Source organism: Hirundo rustica, chromosome 1 (assembly GCF_015227805.2).
Source record: "Hirundo rustica isolate bHirRus1 chromosome 1, bHirRus1.pri.v3, whole genome shotgun sequence".
In the NCBI taxonomy this organism is placed as follows: domain Eukaryota; kingdom Metazoa; phylum Chordata; class Aves; order Passeriformes; family Hirundinidae; genus Hirundo; species Hirundo rustica.
Window position 1 is genome coordinate 29,212,535 of NC_053450.1, and position 23,543 is coordinate 29,236,077.

Consider the following 23,543-nt stretch of genomic DNA (forward strand, 5'->3'; position numbering starts at 1 on the left):
GTGGCTAAAGTATAATTTACTAAGTCGAGGTTTAGTTTCTGGCTAAAGTCAAGGCTTTATGTTCCTGGGATCATCCCAGGAGCAGAGGAGCAGGCTTGGCTGCTGCTGCAGAAGCTGTGGAAGGCAGGCAAGGAGAAGGCCTGGTCACTGACAGTGGTGGAGTCATGGCCATGCATGCGTCTCTCGCTTCATCAGCTCCCGGCTGGAATGAAAACAGCCCAAATCCCGTGAAAGGCCGTGGCTTCTCTGCCTCCTGCACTCCAATGAGTTTGTTGTCGTGGTCTTAGGGTGAAAAGCAAAATGATTAAAGCGTCTCATTAACGAGCTTCCCTTTCTCTCTGACAGGAAGCCTAGAGGGGAGGGGAAAAAGTGTCGGAAGGTCTATGGGATGGAGAACAGAGATATGTGGTGCACTGCGTGCCGATGGAAGAAGGCCTGCCAAAGGTTCATCGACTAACGATTGAAATTATGCAGAGGATTTGGGGAGGGGGAGGACAACAGCAGAAGCAGATTGCTGCAGCTGCACTGTACTTCCCATTTTCCCCTCCAGTGATGTGATGCGGGGGGTTTTGGTTTTTTGGGGCGTTTTCTTTTTTGTTGTTGTTGTTTTTTTAAGAGCTTTGTATTTCAAAATGAAGCACTTGTAGCCAAGGAGAAGCACTAATTAAAACCTGTGTGGAGCAATAGAGAAAAAAGAAAAAAAAAAAAAAAGCAAAACCAAGACCACACAAGAAAATCTGTCTCAGTAAGTGTGGAAACCAGAGCAGCTATTAGTGTTCTTCTGTAAAAGAAAGGAAAAAGTTAATTATTTTGCTAATTCTGTGAGCTGCTTGCTCCCTAGGATCATTTTTAACCATTTCAGTCTTTCTGCTGTGAACATCTGTATTTGCTAAACTGAACATTTTTTCTTTTCCTGAAACGAAGATCCTTTTTTGAAAGCTTTCTAATAAACACTTCAGAGTCATATAAGCTACAGTTTTCTCAACAAAAGCTGTACTAAGACTGGAGACCGCTAAATAATTCTCCTGATACAAATGATCGTGATTATATTTTTGAAAAGGGCATGTGGGGAAGAGTTGGGATTTTCATTTGTTTGTTTATAGGAGAAAAGCAAAGCTGATTTTGCAAGAAGGACATGCAGCACTCCTGGAAGATTTTTAAAAGAGGCACAGACCGGTGGAGTGGAACAAAGTAATTTAAGTACCAAATTGGATTTTGATCCTCTAGAGGAAGAAAAGCGGCAGTGGCAAGTCACCAGCAGATACTGACTGTCACGAGAAGTCTGAGGGAAGAAATACAGTGATGCTTGATTGAAACTCACAAGAATATAAAGGGGTTCCAGTAGCTTTTCTTATTACTCTCCCCTTTCTGAGGGGGGATGAACAGTTGGACCAGCACAGCTGTAGCTGCAGGAGGCCTGTGAAGAACTGGTAAATGCAGCCACTAGGATTATAGGTAATACCTAATTCAGGGACATGATCCAGCCCAGCAGTTCTGCTTTTGCTTCCTCTTCTCTTATTTCAGAGATTGTTGTTAAGATATTGGTTCGTTCAGCTTTTTCTTTTAAAGCTACTAAGATTTATTTGATACAAAAAATTGGTAAAGAAAATTCCCTCTTTCCACAACATCACCTCAGAAAAAGAAGTACAACAGCAAAGGAGCAACATATTTGTGGCAAAAAACCATTTCTTAATTCATTTTGATGCATAAATTAACAAGTTTCTCTATTTGCAGTACTTGGATCGATTTGGGTATTTCAGTTTCTCTGTCCCTTAGGAAGTATACACTGGAGTGGGGCAACCTGGTGTTCTGTGTCCACTTGTATCAAATTGCTGTTAATTAATGATTATTTCAATACAAAAATAAAGGAAGGATTAACTAGGAAGTGAATGTATATGGCGAAATAATACTTGCCTGTTAAAGAAAACAAGACACCTTAAAAAAAAAACAGACACAGAAGCAAAACTTTGTGTATTAATAGAGGCATGAAGGGCCACAAATGCCCTTATTTTTTTTCATAACATTTGAACCAATTGAAATTAGACCGAATCTTTTTCTACTTTTTTTTTTTTTTTTTTTTTTTTTTAATTGTTTGAGCTGGCTCATTCTCATAAGAGGACTTTTAAGTATCTAAACAACTTTCTAAAATCTGGTCCAAAGTTCACTTGATAGCTTTATTAAGTGTGCAGTGCTGCTTGTGTCTATGTAAAAGCACAAAATAACAGTGCATTTGTTTGGAATACACACTGTGGATTCCATAGGGTAGCAGTGAAAAGAAGAATCCATAATAGGAGCTACTGAAGGTTAACATCTGATTTTCTGTGAACGAGTTAATTGGGCAATCAGGTGTCTAATTTGAGCATGCTATTTCTGCAGTTATTTACAAATTGTGTAATTTACATGCACAAGTGGCAAGATACGCTTTCATGCATGCAATTACTTGATTTTTTGCCCAGTTGTGTTCTCTAAGTCACAAAAAAAAGAAAAACAGACTCTGAAATCCAGTAAGACCCTGAGATATATACACATATGAGTGTGTATGAGTATTTTTGTATGTATGTCTGTATATACATGTAAAACTATATATTATATCGTTTTATATGTGTATATAAAATCTGAAATTAACAGGGAAGAGAAGGACTGTTTTCTTTACAAACAGAAGAAAAAGACGCTAAGGGTCAGTTGGTATACGTAGACACTGTATTAACTTCTTTCCTCTTAGTAAAACATGGATTTTCTTAACATGGTGTATTTTTTCAATTTTCAAAGTAAAATACCTCATAGTAATTCATAGACATTTCATCTTCAAACACTGGGCTTGCTGATGGTGTACTTACTTCGATAGAACTTAAAAAATTTGGGACTTTCCCCGCCTCCCGTTTCAAAAGCACTCCAAGACTATAAAGCATTCCATAATTCAACTGGTTTTGAACTAACAGTATTTGCCTATATATTTGTTGTTCACCTCCTTTTTGCTTTGGAGGATTTTTTTGAAAATAATGTATCAGATTGTATCTTGTTTCTATAATGTCACGGCATTGCGAGCACCTTTCCCGAGGGCACTTTACTAATTACTGTAATAAGATTATTCTTTATAAGTTTCTGTGCAGAAGAATGGTTTTGTTGCCAGACCAGATTGCCCTCTGGTACAAATTGGATATGGATTGCATAAAGGACCAAAGCCACAAACCATCAAAACCGGAGAGAAAGTTGGTGTTAACAAGGCAGAGAACAGAAGGTATTGATAAATCCTGCCAGGACAAAGCTAAATTAGCAGTCTTTTTATACATTTATACAACCTTTAATCAGCGGTTTATATTAAATCAGTTTTGGCTCTTACGGTTGTGACATTCTGGTTCATAAGCAGGCGCTTGTCGAGGTAGCGTGCCTGAACCAAGGCCGGCGATAGCGCGACAGCCCGGCCACACGCGGAGCGTTCTGCAGTCACTTGGTGCTGTGAACTCGGATTGACTCACATTGCACGAGCAGTTCAGCGCCTGCCGAGATCCCCTTCGCGGTCCTCACACGGCCAGCAAGAGCAGAAATGTCAGCTAAGCCTTCCTTCTGCTGGCACTACTGATCATAATCTGGAGTAATCCCTTCCATTTTTCAGTCTCTTGCTTCTGTCTTGTTTTGGGCTGTGTCGCTGTCCTCCTAACACCTGATTTAGCTCACACTTCTGCACTGACCAGTCCAAAACAGTCAGATTTCTTTGTTCTCCTGAGGAAGAGCTAGCCTGAGTGCTCTGGTCATTTATTGTCATCACTAAATGCCAGTTCCAGTTTTCAGTTTCTCTGTGGGAGGTGGGTAGGTCATTGTCTCTGGCCCCCCAGGGAAGTCGGAAAGAATGTCTTGAACACATCATGCAGTGTCTATGTGCTACAGGGATTTAGACGTGGGTTCATCTATGTCAAGAGCCAGAACTTGATATAAAAATGTAAGGATCGGCTTTACTGTTAATAGTATTGACATTGGTAACAGAAATTGCCAGCATCAGTATCGGAGTGGAGATCAGCCATACTGATCACAAATATTTTTCTTTAGGAGTTTCCTTGTTAGAACAAAGCTATTTCCCAATTCCCTAAAAGATCTGGAAAACGAGATAATGTTAGAAGTGAGATATTTTAATGGCAATTTTTAATATTGACTGTGCTCCGACTGCTCCTCTATGAAGCTATTGAACATTATGACCATAGTCATAAAATGATTTCCACTCAAAACAATGTGCCTGATTCTATAGTGCCTTGCACAAACACAACAGGATATACAAGATGCAAAGTGAGTAAAAATTCTGTTCCAATTTGCAAGTTTACACTTTTAACCAATACCAGTCATCACCTAGCATGTACCTGTTGGCAGGTCAGCCCTGCTTGTGTGAATAAGCTGAGCAGAATGCCTGTCTGTTGGATTACTTTTCCCAAATCCTTAGCTTGGTATGAATGGTAGCTATCTAGTTATCTACAAGTTACTTGTAGTCATTGGCTATCACCAGTGTCACCATCTTTATTCCTTCTCTGCCTCGTTTTTCACAATAATGACTAGATAGGCAGCACAACAGGAGGTAAAGCTTTAGGCAAAAGCTCTTGTAGAACCTGCACGATAGTTTCCAGCACCATGCAATGTCCCAGATATTCTTGGCACTAATTTCACTTTGTCATTCATTCTGATCCAGTACACTGGGATGGTTTTCTATTGCTTGCTGTGGGCTGGGACCAGCTAAAATGATCCTGTTGAAAATCCAGGACAATCACTGTAAGTGTCACACTACAAAGTGATTTCTTTCTTCTGCTGCCTGTAAATGTGTTGGAACATGATCTCAGAAGCAGGACATGGAATTAGAAGCTTGCTAGCCATTTGTAGAGATGTTGGAGATTGCCAGTGAGGCTTCCTTCTATTGGTTCAAAGTTAAAAGGCATCTGGTGGAGGAAGTTGTGCTGCACCTTTTCTTAGAAATATTTCGATACAGAAACATTTGTAAAGCCTCATCTTGATCTTATATTCATATTCTATTCAATCTTCCTGTGAGGCGGTAGCACTGGAACTAAAAGCAGTATGGAGTTTGGGCTTTAATCTGCGTTTGTCAGGTTTTTCTAGTAGATGACCAGGCAGGTGTAAGGTATCATAGTTTAGATTTTATTCTAATGTAAGTTCAGCAGAGTTTAATGGCATCTTTGGAAAATACGTAGAAGGAAGTAATGGGTAGAAATCAAGCTGAGCATTTAAATACACTGTCTGCTAGATGGGAGCAGCCTTTCTTTGCACCCATGTGGAGCTCGAAAATCTTGAAGACTGCAAAACAGCCAGTGTACACCTACACTTGAGAGTGCCCACTTGAACTGCTCTTTCCATCTTTGACTACAGCGCTTTCACACTGACCATGCTCTCAGTTCTATCCAAATGCAGGATTTAAGGGGTGTGTGTCTCCACTTTCAGCTTTTTGAGCTTGTTCCTCAATACAGAAAGCACTCATCATGTTCTTTGTGCTTCACACAGACCATTTGCAACAGCAATGCAGAAAGACCCTGGGAACAGAAATCAGCCTGTTTCTGATGGCACCAGCCAGAAGAAAGTACAGGTTGCTCTGGTGTTTGCTCACACTCACAGCAAGAATTTGTTCAGCTGATGAAATAGAAGAGAATAGATAAATTTAGTAACAAGCTGGTGTTCTGCTGGTTTTTGACACATCTTAACACCTAGAATGTTTCTCCTTCTGTATTTGAATGTGAATGTGAGATGTCTCATACACCCTCGAGGGAAATAAATTTAGCAATATAAATGCTCTTTCAGCATTAAATCTGAATTCTTTGTGTAATTAAAATTTAAAGATGGACTTGAACATTCTAAAATGTTTGAGTGTTGGTATTTACTGTTTGCCAATCCTCTTAAAGATTCAGCTTTGATTCTGGAGTACTTAACGTAGTGTGTGATACCCAGCATCAATTAATATATGATGCAAATGGCAATGGCCAGATAAACAAAAATTACTAAAATAAAAGCTGCCTCTGGAAGACAGGAAAAAAAGAAAATAGTTGAAACAGATTTCCTCAGGGAACATGAGAGGGCTGTAAAGACAGGATGTGAGTTTGTTTGAATAGAAGATGTCTAAGAAAATTTTTTTATATATTTTAGGCAAAATTAAAAGAGCAATATGTCATTACTTGAATTATTAAAATTAGAATGAAGCACTAGTTGATGAACATGATCTTATTTAATGCTGTAGCTTAGGAAGTTAAAAATACAAAAAAAAGTTATACAAAAATACAGAAAATCAGCTTAAACCATAACCTAATTATAATGTAAATCTATACATTTGTGTAAATCTTTCCAGGATCTAGTGTAAATATAAGGGCTTCTTGTCTACAAAGTTGCTTGGTCAAAACATGCTTTGTCTGTAATTGAATTACTTCTTACCAAATTACTTCAGCAAGCAAAAAAGCAGTATGTCAGCGTGATATCCTGGAGAGTTCTGTACTGCACTTTGCAAAGGGCTAGTTCTACATGAAATTAAAACATGCCACCTCATATTTTTTGTCATATCTGCAAAGGTATCAACTTCAGTAAACCCAAGGTTTTGAACTGGACTGTCTAGGAATTTGAAATTACACTAGTTTTGTAAATTCTCAATTTTGCTTTATTTTTAGACAGAAAAATCCTATTGGATCCATAATAATCTTTTCCTAGCAATGCTTTTTCCTGTGTCCAGGCACTCTGTGTTACAGCTTCCCAAATATGTATACTGAAGTGAATAAAAATCAGTGTCTTTACTTTTAGGAACTACAAATGTAAATAGCATTTACATGGTATCAGAATTTTTAGTATCATGTTTAACTGTAGTAATTAATTCTTAAAGTCATGCCAACAAATCTTTCAGGGAAAGGGAGCACATAGTCTGCAAATTACAAAGTACAACTGCACAGACATAGAACTACTGGTGTTACAAGAATAAGAGGTAGGCTTAGGTTCATCAGAGCACTTGAGTACATACTCAAGTTTACCTCCACTTGTGGAGTTTGTTGATGAGATTCCTCATGCTCCTGAAGTTCGGCACACATTTTTGAGCTACTCTGAAATCAAGTCTTGGCAAGAGCAGATACTCCTACAGCTTTGTCTGAAATATGCACTTTGTGGGACAATCTACCTTTTCCTGAATTTATGCAATTTATCTTGTGTTTAGAAGACCAGCCAAATTTACAGAATTCTTTTTTTATTATGATTTTTTGCACTGCAGAAGGGAAGGTGAGAAAGAGACAAGATCAGCTGTACATTTCAGCATGTGAAAGCATTGGTTAAGTTTGTAAAAGGTGTGTATTTGACATCAAGCTCAAAGAAACATACTTGAGCACACTGAAAAAAAATACATGACAAGCAGGTCACATGAATTAAATTTCTCTTGTTCCATCTATATTCCCTGTATACTCAACACTCCTCCAGGGAACTGGAGGCATAGGAACTCTGAGTATGCAAGGAAATAGATGCGTTTACCTAAAAGCTTTAGGAATACGATGTTTTTAAGCCACAAATGATGTTGCCTATGTGCAATTTTTAGTGCTAGAAGAAAATAGAGAGTAGCCTTATTAACCAGGTGCAATACTTACAAAGGGCTAAATTAGGGGAACAAGTGATGTGTGTTTGTACATCACTGCAAACATGTGCTCTCTGAAAACTGACTTTTATAGCACTGGGATCTTAATATCTCTCTGAAATGATGATGCTGGTCTAATTTTATAACTGTTCATTATACATTATGAAACAGGATTTGGAAATTCCTGAGAACCAAAAGGAGGAGGGGGAAATTGTAAATCATGTAGACTGGTGGTATGTTATTTTACATGACAAAAGTAAACTAGAACACCTTTACAAAGCCATACAAATTCTGGATTATTGAAAGAAAAAAAATTTACTTCCCTTGGTTACAGAGGTAGTTTAGTCTGAAATTTGCCTTGATTTGTCTCTTGCATTTTCTCAACATTTTGGGGTGGGGGTTGTATTCTGATGGTGAAAACGTTCCTAAATTACCGGTATTTGGCTTGAATGGTATTATTTTGAAAAAAACTTCTAAAATTGAGTTTTTTGTGATACTGTACAGTCTGAATGAGATCATGCAACATGATCTGCTCCACTTAAGCAGAGAATTCATACAAGCAGAAGATTACAGGAAAATACTGCATTGAGGATTCATTGTTCAGTCATGAGAAAGATCTGAACAATCAACCTAAAAGCTCCACTCACATATTTCTTCTCTCCATCTGCACTGCAGGGTTGATGGAATACAGGCTGCCAAGTACGGTGCATCCGGCTATCTCAACCCTGTTTGGGGTTGTTTGTTTGGTTATTTTTCTGATAAATAAGGAAATACAGATCATCTTCCCATCTCTCTTACTGTTTTGTCTTGTGCTCTGGGTCCAGAATTAGCTGAAAGACAGAAGTAATCAGGTCTGTTGAACAGAGATTGGTTCTTTTCCTGTTTGACAGACTTTTAACAAAGTACAAATGCAGAGATATTAGTCAAAAGGGGCTTGAGCCAGTCAGGCAAGACCTGAAAAAAATTGCTCAGAACTGGATCCCAGTAGGAGGAAGCTAGTTTTAAGCGGTCAATTACAGAAGTTCTGTGGTTGATTTTTGGTGTTTTGGGGTTTTTTTTCCTATAAATTACAAGTCTGATAAAAAGTCTTACTATACAATTCAGAGCAGAATGCAGATCACATTGTAATGAGCTGAGCCCTTGAAGCAGTACAGGTTTTCTCAGGGGAGTTCATTTATTCCCAAGAATAACTTCATTGACAAAGGCTGCTCACACAGGTAGTGGTTGTAGAACAAAAGCATGTGGGTTTTCCTCTGTGTACATTCCACTGGAACTGGGAGTGTGAAATTGTGAATCTCCCTTTCTGAGGGCTTGAGAATTGTGCATTCAGCTTTATGAGGGATGGATACAGTGGACACCTCTGCACGTGTGCACGGCTCATGGAAGAGTTTCTAGTGATACCAAAGTGGCAGTACTCTGGATGTGTTACCTAGTGACAGACTTAAGGGCTGTTTAGGCTGGTGGTATTCAGCCTATAATCTTTCCTACTGATACCAGCCCCAGGGAGAAGGGGGTTTCTCAGTATGGGATCCAGGATAGGCAGCCCATTGTGAGAGGAGCCACCACCATGTCCGTGTGCTGTTGGCTCAAGTGCTGCCTTTGCTGTGTCCAGCTTGAGGGAGGTTGGTTATCCACATGCATTCATGACATGTTCATAGTACAGAACCCTCTTTTGAAGAGAAAGAAACTCTTTTTCAGCCATTAAAATAGAACTGTGGGGTAGCTTTTTTGTTGCAGAAATTTGCTGAATGAGTCACGGCATTGTCAGACTTTGAATCAGGCACGGTTGTTTCCCTCCTTCCAGAGCCATGCTGCAGCTCCTGTGGGGGCTCTCACAGACCCCGGGAATCTTAACCGAGTTTTTCCCAAAGATTTGCTGGAACCCAGCACTGAGCCCTAAACCAAGCTGGACCCCCAGGTAAAGGAGGCTCTTTCCCAAGTCTTAGACTTCCTAAGTTAGTGTTTTATTAGTAGACCTTTATAAAGACGACATTGCCCCATTGCTTGCCTCTGGCATTTTTAACACAGCAATCATCCACTGCTGCATTTGCAAGGAGCCGGACATTATTTTGGTTGGTCATGGAGTTTGGGAATATTCTTGTACATTGACTTCTGCATCCTGCATCAGACTGCAGTTCCACAGCAGGTTAAGGTGACATAAGCTTGTGCTGCTGTTGAAAAAGCTCTTCCTACCCTCAGCAGAAACATTTCTAGAGGGAAGTTTCCTGAGTTATGCTGGATTGAGCCAGTCCTGTACTTGGAGGTCTGTATAAAATGCTAGATAGCTTTTGGCCTGCTGGGTCTGTGCCCCTGCCCTTACATGGGGCAGGCATGGTAATACTGTCTTTATCCCATTCTGTCTTGTCTGGAGTCTCATTAAGGACCTGAAATCCACCTATGTCTGCTGGCATTGATTTTGATATGAAATTTAATATATAGGGAGAAAGAGAAGAATTAGATCAATAATAGAATGTGCAATGAGTCTTAAGACTGCATTTTAACTGCACCATGAGTTTGCTAAGCAGATACTGTAGGAGTTAAGGGACATAAAAAGCAACCTTACTGGACCTTGCTCCTCCCTGGAACCAGTCTGGAATTATTCACAGTAATCTCAGGCCCTCCAAGGTTCATTAAGGAGCTGGGAAGTCATTACCTCTGTAGATCTCTGGGCTACAGAGGACCAGGGGATACTTCTTACCCAGACATTGTAACAACTAGGAAAGATTCTCAGCTGCTTTGCTAGTGCAGTTTCTCAGTCTTTTATTATAGCTTCAATTTAATAGTGATAGGAATGCTGGGCAAGAGGTAAAGGGTCACCAGGTAACTGAAGAAAGAGCACCATCAGCATCAATTGCACTGTGGGTTTTTTAACTCTCTGAAAAAGCAAGCATGTCTTCTTGTCACTTGCTATTCATATTGTCTCATGTAAGAAAAGCATTTCCATCATAGAAGGGGTGAATTTAGCACAGGGTAAGCAGCTGTAGGAAACTAAAAACCCAGTTACCAAGTTTTGATGGGCAGGGGATTTCTAAAGCATTCTGCTTGCAGAAGACTGCAGTATTTATATCCGCAGATCCCTTTTTCTTGCTTCAGTCAAAAGAGAAATACCTGTGTGCATACATTGATCTTCCTTTGTTTCCTATCAAATCTTGTTTCAGAGAGTATAAAGTAAGTTCAGGTTCTTCTTTAAAAACTTTTTTTTCTGAATTATTATTTTTAGAACCAGAGCATTTCCTTTTTCACTTCAGTGTAAAATTACTGAGCTTTAATTTGCTCTGCATTGCACTTTATATATTTTTTTCACTTTTTGGGCCATGTATTTTTGATACACAAGACAGTAAAGGTTTTATTAATCTAGTTTTAACTTGAAATTAACCATAAAACTAAGATGTTTTTATAAAAATGCAGGTTCCATAAAAGAGTAAATAATCTGGATCAGAGACATTTTTAATGATACATTGAGAAATATTATAGTTTCTGCTATTTCTTATCATTTGGTAAATTCAATACATTAATGGATATTATGGTTTAAAGTGTGATGTGAATGAAGAGAAGACAAAGTTTGGGATGGCAGATTTCCTTATATGCAAAACCTGCATTAGGTTAATTGATAAGGGTCTAAAAAAATAGCCTAATCTAGTTTAAAGTGTGAAACTGTTTAATGGGCAAGTTTAAAACGCCAAGAGCTCCTAGAAATTTGGGAATGTGTTTAACTTTAGTGCTCAGGAGCAGTTTCTCCCCCGTGCTGGCGCAGCGCTGTGCAGTGGGCAGCAGTGGGGTGAACTCATACCCGTACAAGGCACCAGCAGAAGCCATAGGAGAGTTTGGATTTTCCTGCTTTAAACAGCAGCTCTCCCAATTTGCTGGGCCACTGCCAGGTTGGCAGTAGTATTTCCATTTGGTTTTTCTTGACTTCATCCCCAGTAGTTTTGGGAACTAGTGTCCTAAAGACAATCCTTTTATTCCTAAGGGAATTAATGAACTCATCTTCCCTCTGGTTTTGGTCTTAAGCTTACAGCGCTCACACTATTGCATGTAGTTTACCTTAATTTATAGATGCCAGTTTCAGCATTTTGAACAAAGAACAGCTACTCTGCCCCAGCACAGAATCCTTTTAAATCTTATGGAGCATGCTGAAAAATAAAGACATTTTTGACTTTTACTTTGTCCAAACTCTTTATTCCAAATCACACATAGAAAAGTGAAGAAAACAGGGTACATGGCAGTGAAAGGGGCAGAGAGAGACAGCAAGGCAGTTTCCTTCCCAGGGTGAATCATTCCTGGGCTCCCCTCTCACAGGCTGACTGTGTGTGTGTATGGACCATGCAAAGCTCAGAAGTCATGTAAAATCCATGCAAATCCTTGCAAAAGCTCTTAGTTGGCCACCTCCCAGAGACCCTGGTTCTGTTTGGGAGGCTTCCAGACATTCTGCTCATTTCCACTTCCATAGGTAAAAGTAAAAGCTACCTGCTGCTCCAATAGCCTGGGTATAGTTTCACCTTGGACTGCAAATGTATCACCTTGCCATTTTTAATCAAGCTGCAGTTCTTCCTGCAATATATGAGTATGATCCAGGTATTTGTGTGTGCTGCAAAGCTGCTGTGTCCTTCCAGGGACCACCAGGAGTCCCTGGAGCGAGGCAAGCCCACTGCCAGTGGTGTGCAAGCCTTGTGCTTCACATCAGTGGTACCTGTGCTGAAGAGAAGCATGGACTGATGTCACCTGTCCGTGCCACCACAGAGATGAGGGCTGTACAGCATGGCTCAGCTCTTGGAATTATGGGGCAAATGAAGCTTAAAACCTTTATAATAAGCACAGGGTGTCTGAAAACTCAGTCCGTGTTGGGCTGAGGAATGAGAGCAGTGACAGGCCCTGTCCAAGGTCATGTTCTGTCAGGCAGCACAAACAGCAGCTCTGTGGCCCGACTGCTTGCTGTATTTCCATGTATGTTTGAAGGAACTTAGCAGAGAAGACTTGCAGATGCTGATCCTTCACAGTCTGGTTTGATTCTGCCCTCTGGGGGCAGCCAGTGGGCCGGCACAGCACACTTAGATAAGGGGCTTCCACTGAGGGTGACTTAGGCATAGCAAAAAACTGTTTCTTGTAAGAAGCAGGTGCTTTTCTCATTCTTATAACATTAAAAACACACAACAAAATGCCACCATGCAGACCTTTATCAAATTCTCACAGTCCCCTGTAGCACCAGCAGCTGAGGAGAACTCAAGAATTCAGAGGACCTTGGTCATAACTCATCAAAAAGCCTCTGCAGTCCGTTGCCACTGAAAATGATTTATTGCTGGATCAAAACTCACCCAGACTTGGGCCCTCCAAAATTCCTCTGAGAATTTTGCTGTTATTTCATATAAAACAAAGTGTTAAAATCTTTGTGTCAGCATATGAGTCAATTCTGCCTGCGGAACCAAGAGTGCTTCCAGTGGACTTCAGGTATCTCGGGAATCATTCTCAGTACAAGTCAGGACACCCCAAACATTTCAGTTGTTTTTCTTAAATTAAAAACATTTGTGCAAAATTAGCAACATGCATATTAATAGCTAAAAGTTGATGAAAATAATTAAGGTACTGAGAAGTATCTGCTTGCACGTGAAACTTGACTACCGAATTCATGATTTGCTAAGCATGAGCTCCCAAGTTTTATCAACGCACTAAACCAGCTTTGTACAGAGTAATTTTGTAAAAATTGAGAGGGTTTTTTTTTTTCTCAAGTTACTCAAATATTTCAGGTAATGAATAATTTGTTTCTGGTCAATGCATTTTAGAATGAGCAAATATCATCCTCTTGCATTTCTAATATTCATTGTTTGTATGGAAAAAAAATCTTCAGTACTTTTCCATTTCCCAAAGAATATCAGTTCACTAAGCAACGGGCAATGTTTCTTGACTTTAAATTGCAAAATGTGCTTAGATAATGTCACTCTCCTCCCTGTGAATCTGATTCTTACTTTTTTCCAGCTTCAGAAATGCTTTTGTGCAATTTCCATAGATAACAGTTGAATAAAAGTTGCAAGCAAGAATCTAAGTCGAATGCTAAAAATCAAGTACATGAAACAAACATGAAGATAAAGAAAGTATCATGAGAAAAGTTGATCCATTGCTGAATTAAGTATTTATAGAACAAGTTGATTAGCAGAGAGTACTGATCTTTGTTAGTTACATTTAGAAGCAGACCACTGAGTTTTAGAGTCACAAGTGACAAAGCGATTTTTCTTCAGAAAAAGTGCAAATGGAAAAAAACACTAGATAATTCAGAAAAAAATTTTCTCAATTTAAGCCCATCCTGCCTCTTACATTACTGTTGCATATTCAGGAATGCTCAGGACAACAGACATTCCTCACGGGAAGCAGCTAGGTTCCAAAGTGTCAACTAAATAAAAGGAAAGTGAGCAAATTCACAGGATTTTCTCTGTACTAGCTCAGCTATTGAAAAAAAAAAAAAAAAAAAAAAAAAAAAAAAAAAAAAAAAAAGTACTACTCACTACTGAGCTAGAATTTCAGCAGTTTAAAAGAACCATGTTTTGATCTAGTTCACACACCGTAGCTAAACCCAGGTTTCTGTTGGTTTGCTTGTTTGTGTTATGGGCCCTTTACTTCTTAACAACCCCCAAAGCAGGGTATGTCATTACTGAGATGACCATGGTTGAATAGGAATCTCCTGAAATCCTAAAATACATGATTAGAGAAACAACAGACTTCAAATGAAAAGCCAAGCAAAATAATCTCAAAAAAGCAAAAAGAAACATTATTTCTCTGTTTGGGAAATGCCATTCAGCTACCATTAACGCCCAAGTTGTGTGTTTAATGACATCCTGTAGTTGTGTCAGCTCACATTTTTGTTAAAGGGAGACGGTGGTTAAACTACATAGCACAGGACCTTCCTTTGGTCTTTGTAAATGAATGTATTCATACAAACTATGCATTTTCACACAGCTGCATACTGTATCTTGTATCACTTCTACCTTTCCCCTAGCTTAGAAACCCCCAAACTTCAGGAGCCGAAGGTGCTCCCATCTCCTTTGTCAGATATTTGTCTCCTGTCTTGTTTCCACTCTCCAAAAACCTCAGAGGCAGAACAGAGGAGCGCTGAGCTGCCCAGCCCAAGGAGCAGAGTGGCTGAGGACCCTTGGCCAAGTCAAGGACCTGGTGTGGGTGTGCTCTGGGGAACCAGTTTGGGCTCCAGGGCCCAGCTTGGCCAAACCCAGAGGTGTGGTATCTGTGCTCCCCGTGCCAGAGCTGCTCCAGCCCCAGCACCTCTTGCACTCTGGCTCATCCGGGACGCTGGGGCGGCTGAGCAGGGCCAGCAGCTGCTCTCACCTGGGCTCAGGGGGAGTTTGCAGTCACACAGCCCAGCTGTGCCCAGGAGAGGCCACTGCCCCTGGGCTGGCAGACACCATCCTCCCCCGTGGGACAGCCTTTCCAGCCATCCCAGCAGCCCGGGTTCCTTCTGACCGTCATTTCCTCACGGTGCCCCGCAGCACCTGGGAGGCAGGGATGGCTCCTCAGGGCTTGTGGTCTCACTGCTGAGACCTGCTGCCCCAGGTAATGCAGCGCTCAAAATGCTCAGCCCTTGGTCTGAATCACTGATGGACTTCAGGGCTGGGACGTGCAAGGGATGGTCAAAGCTTGGGTTTACTGTACCTTCTGTTGGAAGGGAGCAGGAAAGATGGAAAATGGATGTCTTGCTCTTGTAGCTGGTGTAATTAAATAAAGGAAAAAGATACTGCATGCAACATTTCTTACTTAAATTTTGGGTTGTCACTGTAATATACATCAACTCAGTCTACTCAATGAATGAAGTGTGTTTCTTACACTTTATCCTACAGGAAGAAAGACCAAAAAAGTAGAAGTAATAAGAATATCCTTGCTTTAGACTAAAGCAAGCATGGACTCAACGACAAAGAAAGATTTTGTTTATATGCAAACTGTTAAAATATTTGATACCAGTATGAAGGCTGTCATATTCTTATGTATCCAGAGATTTGCACTCATCTAGGTTATGTTAATTAAAAAAATATTTTTGCGGTATGTATTTGTATTTGAGGGGCCAAGCCTTTAATTTTATATTCTTTACAAGAATTAGTGTGGCGATTACCTTTTCCATTTACTGAGCTACCTGCCCTTGCTAGTTGTTCATTTGCATAAAGAATATTTCCAGTACTTCAGAGGTTTTTGGGTGGTTGTTTTCAAAGGGAACCTGCCCCAGAGTGTTCCACAGGACTGTCCAGCATGAGTGGGAGGCTCTCTGGAGCAGCAGGTCCCCCTTACCAGGACGTGGCCTGTCACTGCAACAGACACACATGGATTCATTTCCCTGCAATCTGCAACTGCCTGGTGGGCCTGGGGTAGCTCCAGCTGCAGTCCCTCAAATCAAAGCTCTGACTGACTCTATCAGTCCTTTGCTGTCACTTGCTATCACAAAGTTAACTTTTTACAATGAGAAAGAGCTTCCAACTCTGGCACTGATGGAAATACTGAATACTTTTAATATATATATATATATTTGGAAAGTATTTGAACAGTGTTTTGTCTTTTTTTATACAACTTCTAGCCAAATAGAAAAATTCTGATTATTACTTCTGTGGATACCTGTCCAGCTGTAAATAAACTCATATATTCAGGTACATGCACCTGAAGAAATAAATAATAAAGACTGTTCAGGGGCTATGCGCTTTGCTAGCTCCTGGTTCCTTTGTACATAAGACGTAACTTTAAATGTTGGGTGGGTTGTTTTTTTTTTTAATTTACTTGTTGTTCCTCTAAAGAAAGAAGAAGAAAAAAAAAGAAACTTTTGACTTTGTTTTCTCTTTTCTGAGTTAATACAAAGATTTTCTAACTTTTTACTGCAGAAATGGATAAATAATTCACTGGTGCTAAGTGAATGTGAGTCAAACTGGCCATAGCAGACACACCAGTTAGAATGCACTTTTCCTGTGGCACACAATGTATTTTCTCAGAAGGGACCTTCAAAGGACTGTCAGATGTTTACATTTCTTCTTGTTGCCCCAAATAGTTTTGAATATTCAAGTAACTTCCAAAAATCAAGTCATGGTCCATTACTGATGTGACAAATCCTTACATTTAAGTATCTACAACAGCTTTGTACAAATACCATTTTAGAGATAGTTGAAATATTGGGCTTTCATATTTTGTAATGCTTTGATGTGACAATAAATATGCTGTTGCTATCTAGTCTAACCTCATTGTAGACCTGTAACTCCCTGTTTCTGGTTATGTCATGAATTGCACTGGCTTGAATTCAGCCAAAAACTGACTGTTCAGCTGAAATATTCCGACTGTTATGATGTCCACGAAACATTAATTAAATGCACTTGTATCTGACTACCATGGAGTATGTCAAATTATTCATGTAATAAATCCCTTGTATATAGCTTTTGTTAGTTGTTTATGTGGATTTCAGTTCTTTCACAGCCATGAATGCCTGTGCATCCACCAAGGACCAGTTAGAGTCAGTCATTGATAACCTTTGTATCGACTTTGTTATGAATGGGGCTGATTTCCTTCCCTTTCATCAGAGGGCTGATGTTTACACACGGTGAGCTAAGACACACAGGGCAGGGATGTTGAATTCTAAGTTTTGCCCCCGTGAATCTGATGTTCAGCCTTTAGCTGGTGACTGTTGTTTCCCACTTGCAGGCTCACGCTGCTCCTCCTGATGCATTCTGCAAGCAACACTTCCCCTGTCCTGCTTGTGTTATCATCCTAATCGTTTGGCCAGGATATGCCTTTGCCATAGTAAAGCCAAAGAAACTACTGCTTGAAACTTGCAAGCTGGAGAGGCATCGCTGAAAAAGGGAACAGTTTATTGGGGGGGAAAAAAAAGTATAAACTAATATCATTTCTGTCCAAATTCATGACTCCCCTTCCAGCTTTGTTAGATCATATTTAGATTTTCCTTTGGCTAATGCGTTCCTGCTGCCTACTGCTGCAATGCCAAGTCCAATATAAATAGCAAGGCTATTAAACGTAATGAGTGGTTTAATCCCTCTTGTGCTCACATTTTCCTCCCCTCCAGCAGCACCTCCCCAGCACACACGTGCGCACTGGGTCACCTCTCCAGCAAAGGAAATCCGTGAACCAGCCTGTTCTCTGGGCCAGGGGCGGCACAGCTCCGGCCGAGCGCAGCCGTCCCTCCGCAGGTGCAGCAGATCCAGGCGCTGCTGGGAGCTGCTGTTGGAAGAGCCAGCTGTCTTCACCGCCCCGTTCCTGCCACGCAGGTACTCAGAGCTCTCGGACTTGTATCATCAGAGTAGGGAATCCTGTGGCTGATTCCTGTAGATATAAAAAGGAAGGGATTTGAAGTCATATAATTACCAAGGAAGAATTTAAGTGATATTTCAGACTAAATTCCACTAATTAAATGCCACTTTAAGAGATAATAATCTCTGCTGTAATTGATGTTTCTGAAGACAGATGGGCCGTCTTCAGAATTGCAGTTCTCGTCATGTTTTCTGGACTAAAGCGATTCCATTTTAGACCAAAATTCAATACCCGTGCTTCCCTCCCTCCACTCCTGCATGGGCCTTGTATCCTTTTGATCCAGTCCTGCATTAAGACATGACTAGCTTAGGTGCATTTGATTTAGGAATACTTCACAACCTCACGTACTTCCCAGAGAAAATTTTGAGACAGAATGATTCAGTCTCTACCTGCATCAGTAACTTCCTCTAACCTCATTCCTTGTAGTAAAATAATTCACTAGACTCAAATTTAGACTCCAAATAATCTTAGCTGCAAGAAAACAATTTCTATTTAAATGACCTGCGCATTTTGTACTTTGCATGCTGCCCTCATCTTGCTTTACGCTCCTGCATTTGAGGCCCGTTCTCCAAATGTGGCCTTACAAAATCATTATGTTCTAATGTTACTTCTGATAATATGAGGTCCTAATGGAAATCTGCTGCAACTTCTTAGCAATGCAAATGTCACTTAGAGAATAATAATATTATTTTGGTGCCCTTAACCGAACATGTTATTTTCTAGTTTATTTGCTTAAACTGCCAACTTTTTTCTCCCTCTCCCACACACTCATTTCTGTGATGCCAAGAAAAATATTTATGTTATAAAAATTGTTTGAAGACTAAGCTACACTTCTCTTTTTGTCTTACAAAATAAAAAGCAAATAGTATGCTAAGATTTATGTTCTAAATTTAACTTTGGAGAGGGAGAAGAATTTGCACCTTTCTGAATTATATTTTGCTTGTTTATCCCCAGAAGATACCTGTGAACAGACACAGATTTTTTTTTTTTCCTTCCTTTTACAATTTTTGGGGAAGAAAAAGATATTTTAAACACATTTATTTCAATGCAAGGCAAACGGCAAGCAAATTTCTCATTACTCTGTCTCAGCTTTGCCTTTTGATACCTATTGTAAAGTCTTGCTCTGAGACAAGACTTCACTGATTTTTTTTCCAGTTTGTAAAAAGCCAAAAGTTACAGGTGGTGAGAAAGGGAGGAACCACTACCATGGGCTGGATTAAACCACCAAGGTTGTTTGTAACCAAGCAAAGGCCATAGCTCCAAGTGCCTTGTCTGACTCTGACAATAACTAGTCCACCAAACATTCATTTCAGTATTTTTCAGTAATATGTGAACATTCCCCCTTGGCTATTGGCTAAAAGCAAACTTACAATCTTTCCCAGGCTTTTAAGCTGTTAGCTTTACAGGCTTTTTAGTTTTCCTTTTAAATACTATAAGCAGAATACATTATCTCTCTCTGTATCTATATCGATAGAGAGATAGATATAAGATATAGATATAAGATATATAGATATAATATGTGTAGGTATATATATATAGTGTGTGTCTATATTTCAGACATGATTTTCACAAAATTAGTTTTCATAGTGACAACATCCCCCAGAAAAAGGGGGGAAAAAAACTATAAACTAGATGAGAATAAAAATATGTGCGGCCTAAAACCGCATTACATATAACTGATAGCAAAAGCAACGCGGGGCTCCCCACGTTTATTGAAGCAGATGGGAATTGCACAGTCTCGAGAGCGAGACACGTTTTTTCCACGCACTCAGTGGAAGTAAAAACTTATCCCGTGCTGACCTCCTGTGGTACGCGCGGAATCTGCAGGTGCCAAAAATAGCCGGGAGTCAAGAGCACGGCGAGGTCGGAGAAACGCGGATGGGCCGGTCCTGGGCTCCCAGGCTGCGAACGCAGGGAGCGCCACGGGCGCGTCCCGGGGGACACACGTCCCAGGGGACACACATCCCAGGGGACACACATCCCAGGGGACACACGTCCCAGGGGACACACATCCCAGGGGACACACATCCCAGGGGACACACATCCCAGGGGACACACGTCCCAAGGGACACACGTCCCAGGGGACACACGTCCCAGGGGACACACGTCCCAAGGGACACACATCCCAGGGGACACACGTCCCAGGGGACACACGTCCCAGGGGACACACGTCCCAGGGGACACACATCCCAAGGGACACACGTCCCAGGGGACACACGTCCCAGGGGACACACGTCCCAGGGGACACACGTCCCAGGGGACACACATCCCAAGGGACACACATCCCAGGGGACACGCGTCCCACACCCCTCTAAACTCTGCCGTTTAACTCTCAAGCGCGCAAAATCCTACATCTTACCCAACACTTAAACGTGGCGAGTTAATCAGGTAAAAACAGTTCCTAAATCTGAGAAGGGTTGACCTGAATTCCTTGCAAAGAAAAATGAGCAGCTTGGAATCTTGTCCTGCATCCTTGCAGGTCAGAGCTGTTTGTGTCATCACCAACACTGAGTTATCTCGCTGTGTACAAGAACATCGCTCTCCCACTACTTGTGGTTGAGAGCATTTGACTAATTAATCCGTGGAAGACCAAGCCTTTTGTCTCACTTCTGACACCTTTGCTGCTCCATTCCCCACCAGCACGGTGCACACCACAGCTGTCACAGGGAGGTGATACACATGCTCTGCATCTCAATATTCACTCCTCTAAGCGCTTGCTCGCATCATTCAAATCACTCATGCCATTTAGGCTCCAGAGGATCAGAAAATGAGTCAGTAAGTGGGAACCCAAATATGTTTAACACCATCCCTCAGCGGTGAGCCCATTTAAGGTCACAGGAAGCAGACACCTCCTAGCTCTGCCAGGAGTGAACAGTCAAAGCCTGAGGGCTGGGACAAGAACAGGAGTATCACATCTTTACCCCACTCTGAAGTCCAGTTGCACTAGGTACCCTTTCATTTTGGTACACTGATACCTGTCCCACTAGGCCTCCCCCTCCCTGGGATTCACCCCACCTACTCTCCAGATGATGCAGGGCATTCTCTGCCCTCAAAGACACTCATTAACATTGCCCACAAAAATGTTCAATAAAAAGCAGGCTCTGAGTCCTACCTCAGAAGAGGGAACAAATGTACTCCTGCAGCCTTGCTCTTTTGTCACTGGCAGAAGCAGCACTATGGACAAAGCAGGCCTTCCCAGTGCACCCTCGGAAACCGGAGCACGCCGAGGATGCCTTCATCTTCCCACACAGCTGGAACTGCTTCTCAAACACAAACACAAAATCCTTCTGGCTGCAGATCCTGCGCTTTAAAGTCTCACCCCCTCACAGTGAGCAGAGAGCAAGCCACCCCCAGAAATCACTGCCAGATATGCTTTTAAGTCTTTTTCAGGCCGTCAACACACCTTCTAGCCATCATAGAGGAGAGACTGGCACTTTATTTTTGCTACTTATAATTTCTCCCCTCTTTTGTGCTCTGGTGTCTATCAGCACCACTACCATTACTTCCCGTCGTGCCTGCGGTATGAAGTCAGTGAAGTGGTGACTCACGTAACCAAGTTTAGCCCGAGTTTTTAGCCAGGCCTGACCAGGCTTTCTACAGGGCTGTAGTGCAGAGATTTCTGTTTGGAGCCTCAAATGACATCCTCTTTAGAAAAGGACTGGTTCCTTCCTTCTGGTCACAGACCTCTTGACCTATGAAACCAAACAGGATATAGAAAAAGGGAAGGAAGGAGGAAGGAAAATGTTTTTTGCTTCCGCAGCTTTGGTAAAAGCCATAAAAATTCAAAAATATTTGCAAAATCCCTCTCCCAGGCTGCTTCTTTCTTGGGTTCTCTTTTCTTTAAATATTTGTGCTTTTCCCCAGACTGGTGGTGAGGGGTTTTGGCATTTCAGGCTGAACTTACACCATTTGGCTCTCTACATGGGCTGACTTTCTGTGTCCCTCCTCCTGCCAGCTCTGTTGCTTCCCAGAGTCAGCAGCAAATGAGAAGTACAATCCCTCACTGAGGATGTTTCATATTTACAACCTGCACTTGATAAAGATATATCCTGTACTGCCCCGCTACCAGACGTGGAGAGAGGCAGAGAGGGTACGTTGTCAGGGCAGGGGAACTAGAAAGCTATCAGAGGAAAGCAAGATGAAAGAGGAAGGGAAATGAAGTAAGTGGGTGATAAAATAATTCTGTTATATAGGAGCAAGCCAGAAGGATCAAAGGATCTCTTTTATTTGCATTTTATCCTCATTTCTGTTCCTTGCCGTTTCCTTCCTCTGCTGTATATTATTATCACCTCTATTATAAAACTTTCTGGTTGCTTGCAATTATCCCCCCTTTAATCTCATGCTAGGCTCTTCCTCTTTGATCCATGCCTTCTTGCCATATGACTGATTGTGTGACTGCAGCATATATATGTAAAAACATACATTTATTTCAACTTCATTTCCCCATTGTGTCTCCAATTAAGTTGCGTGTCCTTCCACAATCCTTTCTGCTTACCTCAGTTAGGCTTGATTCAACTCTCAGTAAAAAAATGTTGCAAATGGAAAAAACTCCTTCTAATGTCTTCATTTTATTTTTGCACGAGTTACAGTTACAATTTTATACAATAAAATAACCCAATCGACAGAGAGGAATGCCTAAGTATGCTCTTCATGGCAAGGCTAAGCAGAGTTCAATAAAGAGACAAACCTGTGGCTTGCATACCCTTGATTCTTCTTTTTTTGAACTTCTTGGGGGAAAAAAAAAACAAACCACACCCCCCCCCCCAAAAAAAAAACCAAACAAAAACAAACAAACAAACAAATTTTTTCCACAACACATTTTTTCCCTGTTCACTCCTGCTTCCTCTCTCCCTGCAGACAGGGCTTTGTGGCAGGGCTGAAGCATTCCCTGCGATGTTGGAGTTGAGCAGAATAGTCGGAAATGTCAGAAAAGAGCAGAGTCAGCTGGAAAGTCAATAGGGAAGATGCTCCTTCTCCCAGGGACAAGGCAGGGCTGCCTTCTCTGGTGGGAAGCAGGAGGCAAAGCAGAGCTGCCCAGCCCAGCCTGGCCCCATCCCTCTGCAGGGGGAGGGCAGCTCCCACACACCAGAGCGACCTCTCAGGGCTGACACCAGGCAAGAACACCTGAAGCCCTATGCACCTTTTCTTTTCTCTCCTTTTCACTGATGTTAAGAAACATTATTTTAACTGTAGTAAATTCTTTTGAGTGTATGAAATACACTGGCCCTGGATGGCAAGGAAATCTTGTCTTCATTTTTCTTCTCTAAAGGAAACACTAAAGGAATGGCCTGGATAGTCTGAAGTAGTGAACTACATGTATTTATTCTATACTTATGAATATGATAAGGAGTGGCAAAAAATACCGAACTCCACAAAATATTTAAGAAGCTTTTAGCATGAATATTGTTAATAAAACATCTTGATTTTTAAAGAAACACAGAATATGATGGGAGAATTCTTCTTTCCCTTGTTCATTGAATTCCTGACAAGCACCTACTAATAAGCAACCCCAAGAGCTCAGGGAAAAAAAAAGAGCCACTGAAAAGAGACACAGAAAGGAACTAGGAGAGGACTTAAACTGTAATTTTCATCCTGGCCTACATTAATCTTCTATGAAGCAACACATCTTCTAGAAAAATCAAGCCTGGATTCTCTGTGGCTTTAAAGA

At 41.1% G+C, this 23,543-nt stretch overlaps 1 protein-coding gene across 2 annotated transcripts in view; it reads left to right on the forward strand.

Annotated features, from left to right (window-relative positions):
* ZNF704 (zinc finger protein 704) overlaps nucleotides 1-10,944 on the forward strand; it is a 95,171-nt gene extending 84,227 nt beyond the window's left edge. The window contains exons 9-10 of one of the 2 annotated variants that reach the window (XM_040082129.2): nucleotides 346-444; nucleotides 1,104-10,944. In XM_040082129.2, the coding sequence (XP_039938063.1) occupies nucleotides 346-444; nucleotides 1,104-1,161 (157 nt within the window). In that variant the 3' untranslated portion in view covers nucleotides 1,162-10,944. Of the gene's footprint in view, nucleotides 1-345 lie in introns of both variants that reach the window. The other variant, XM_040082219.2, reaches the window with a different exon arrangement.
* Nucleotides 10,945-23,543: the final 12,599 nt, after the last annotated feature.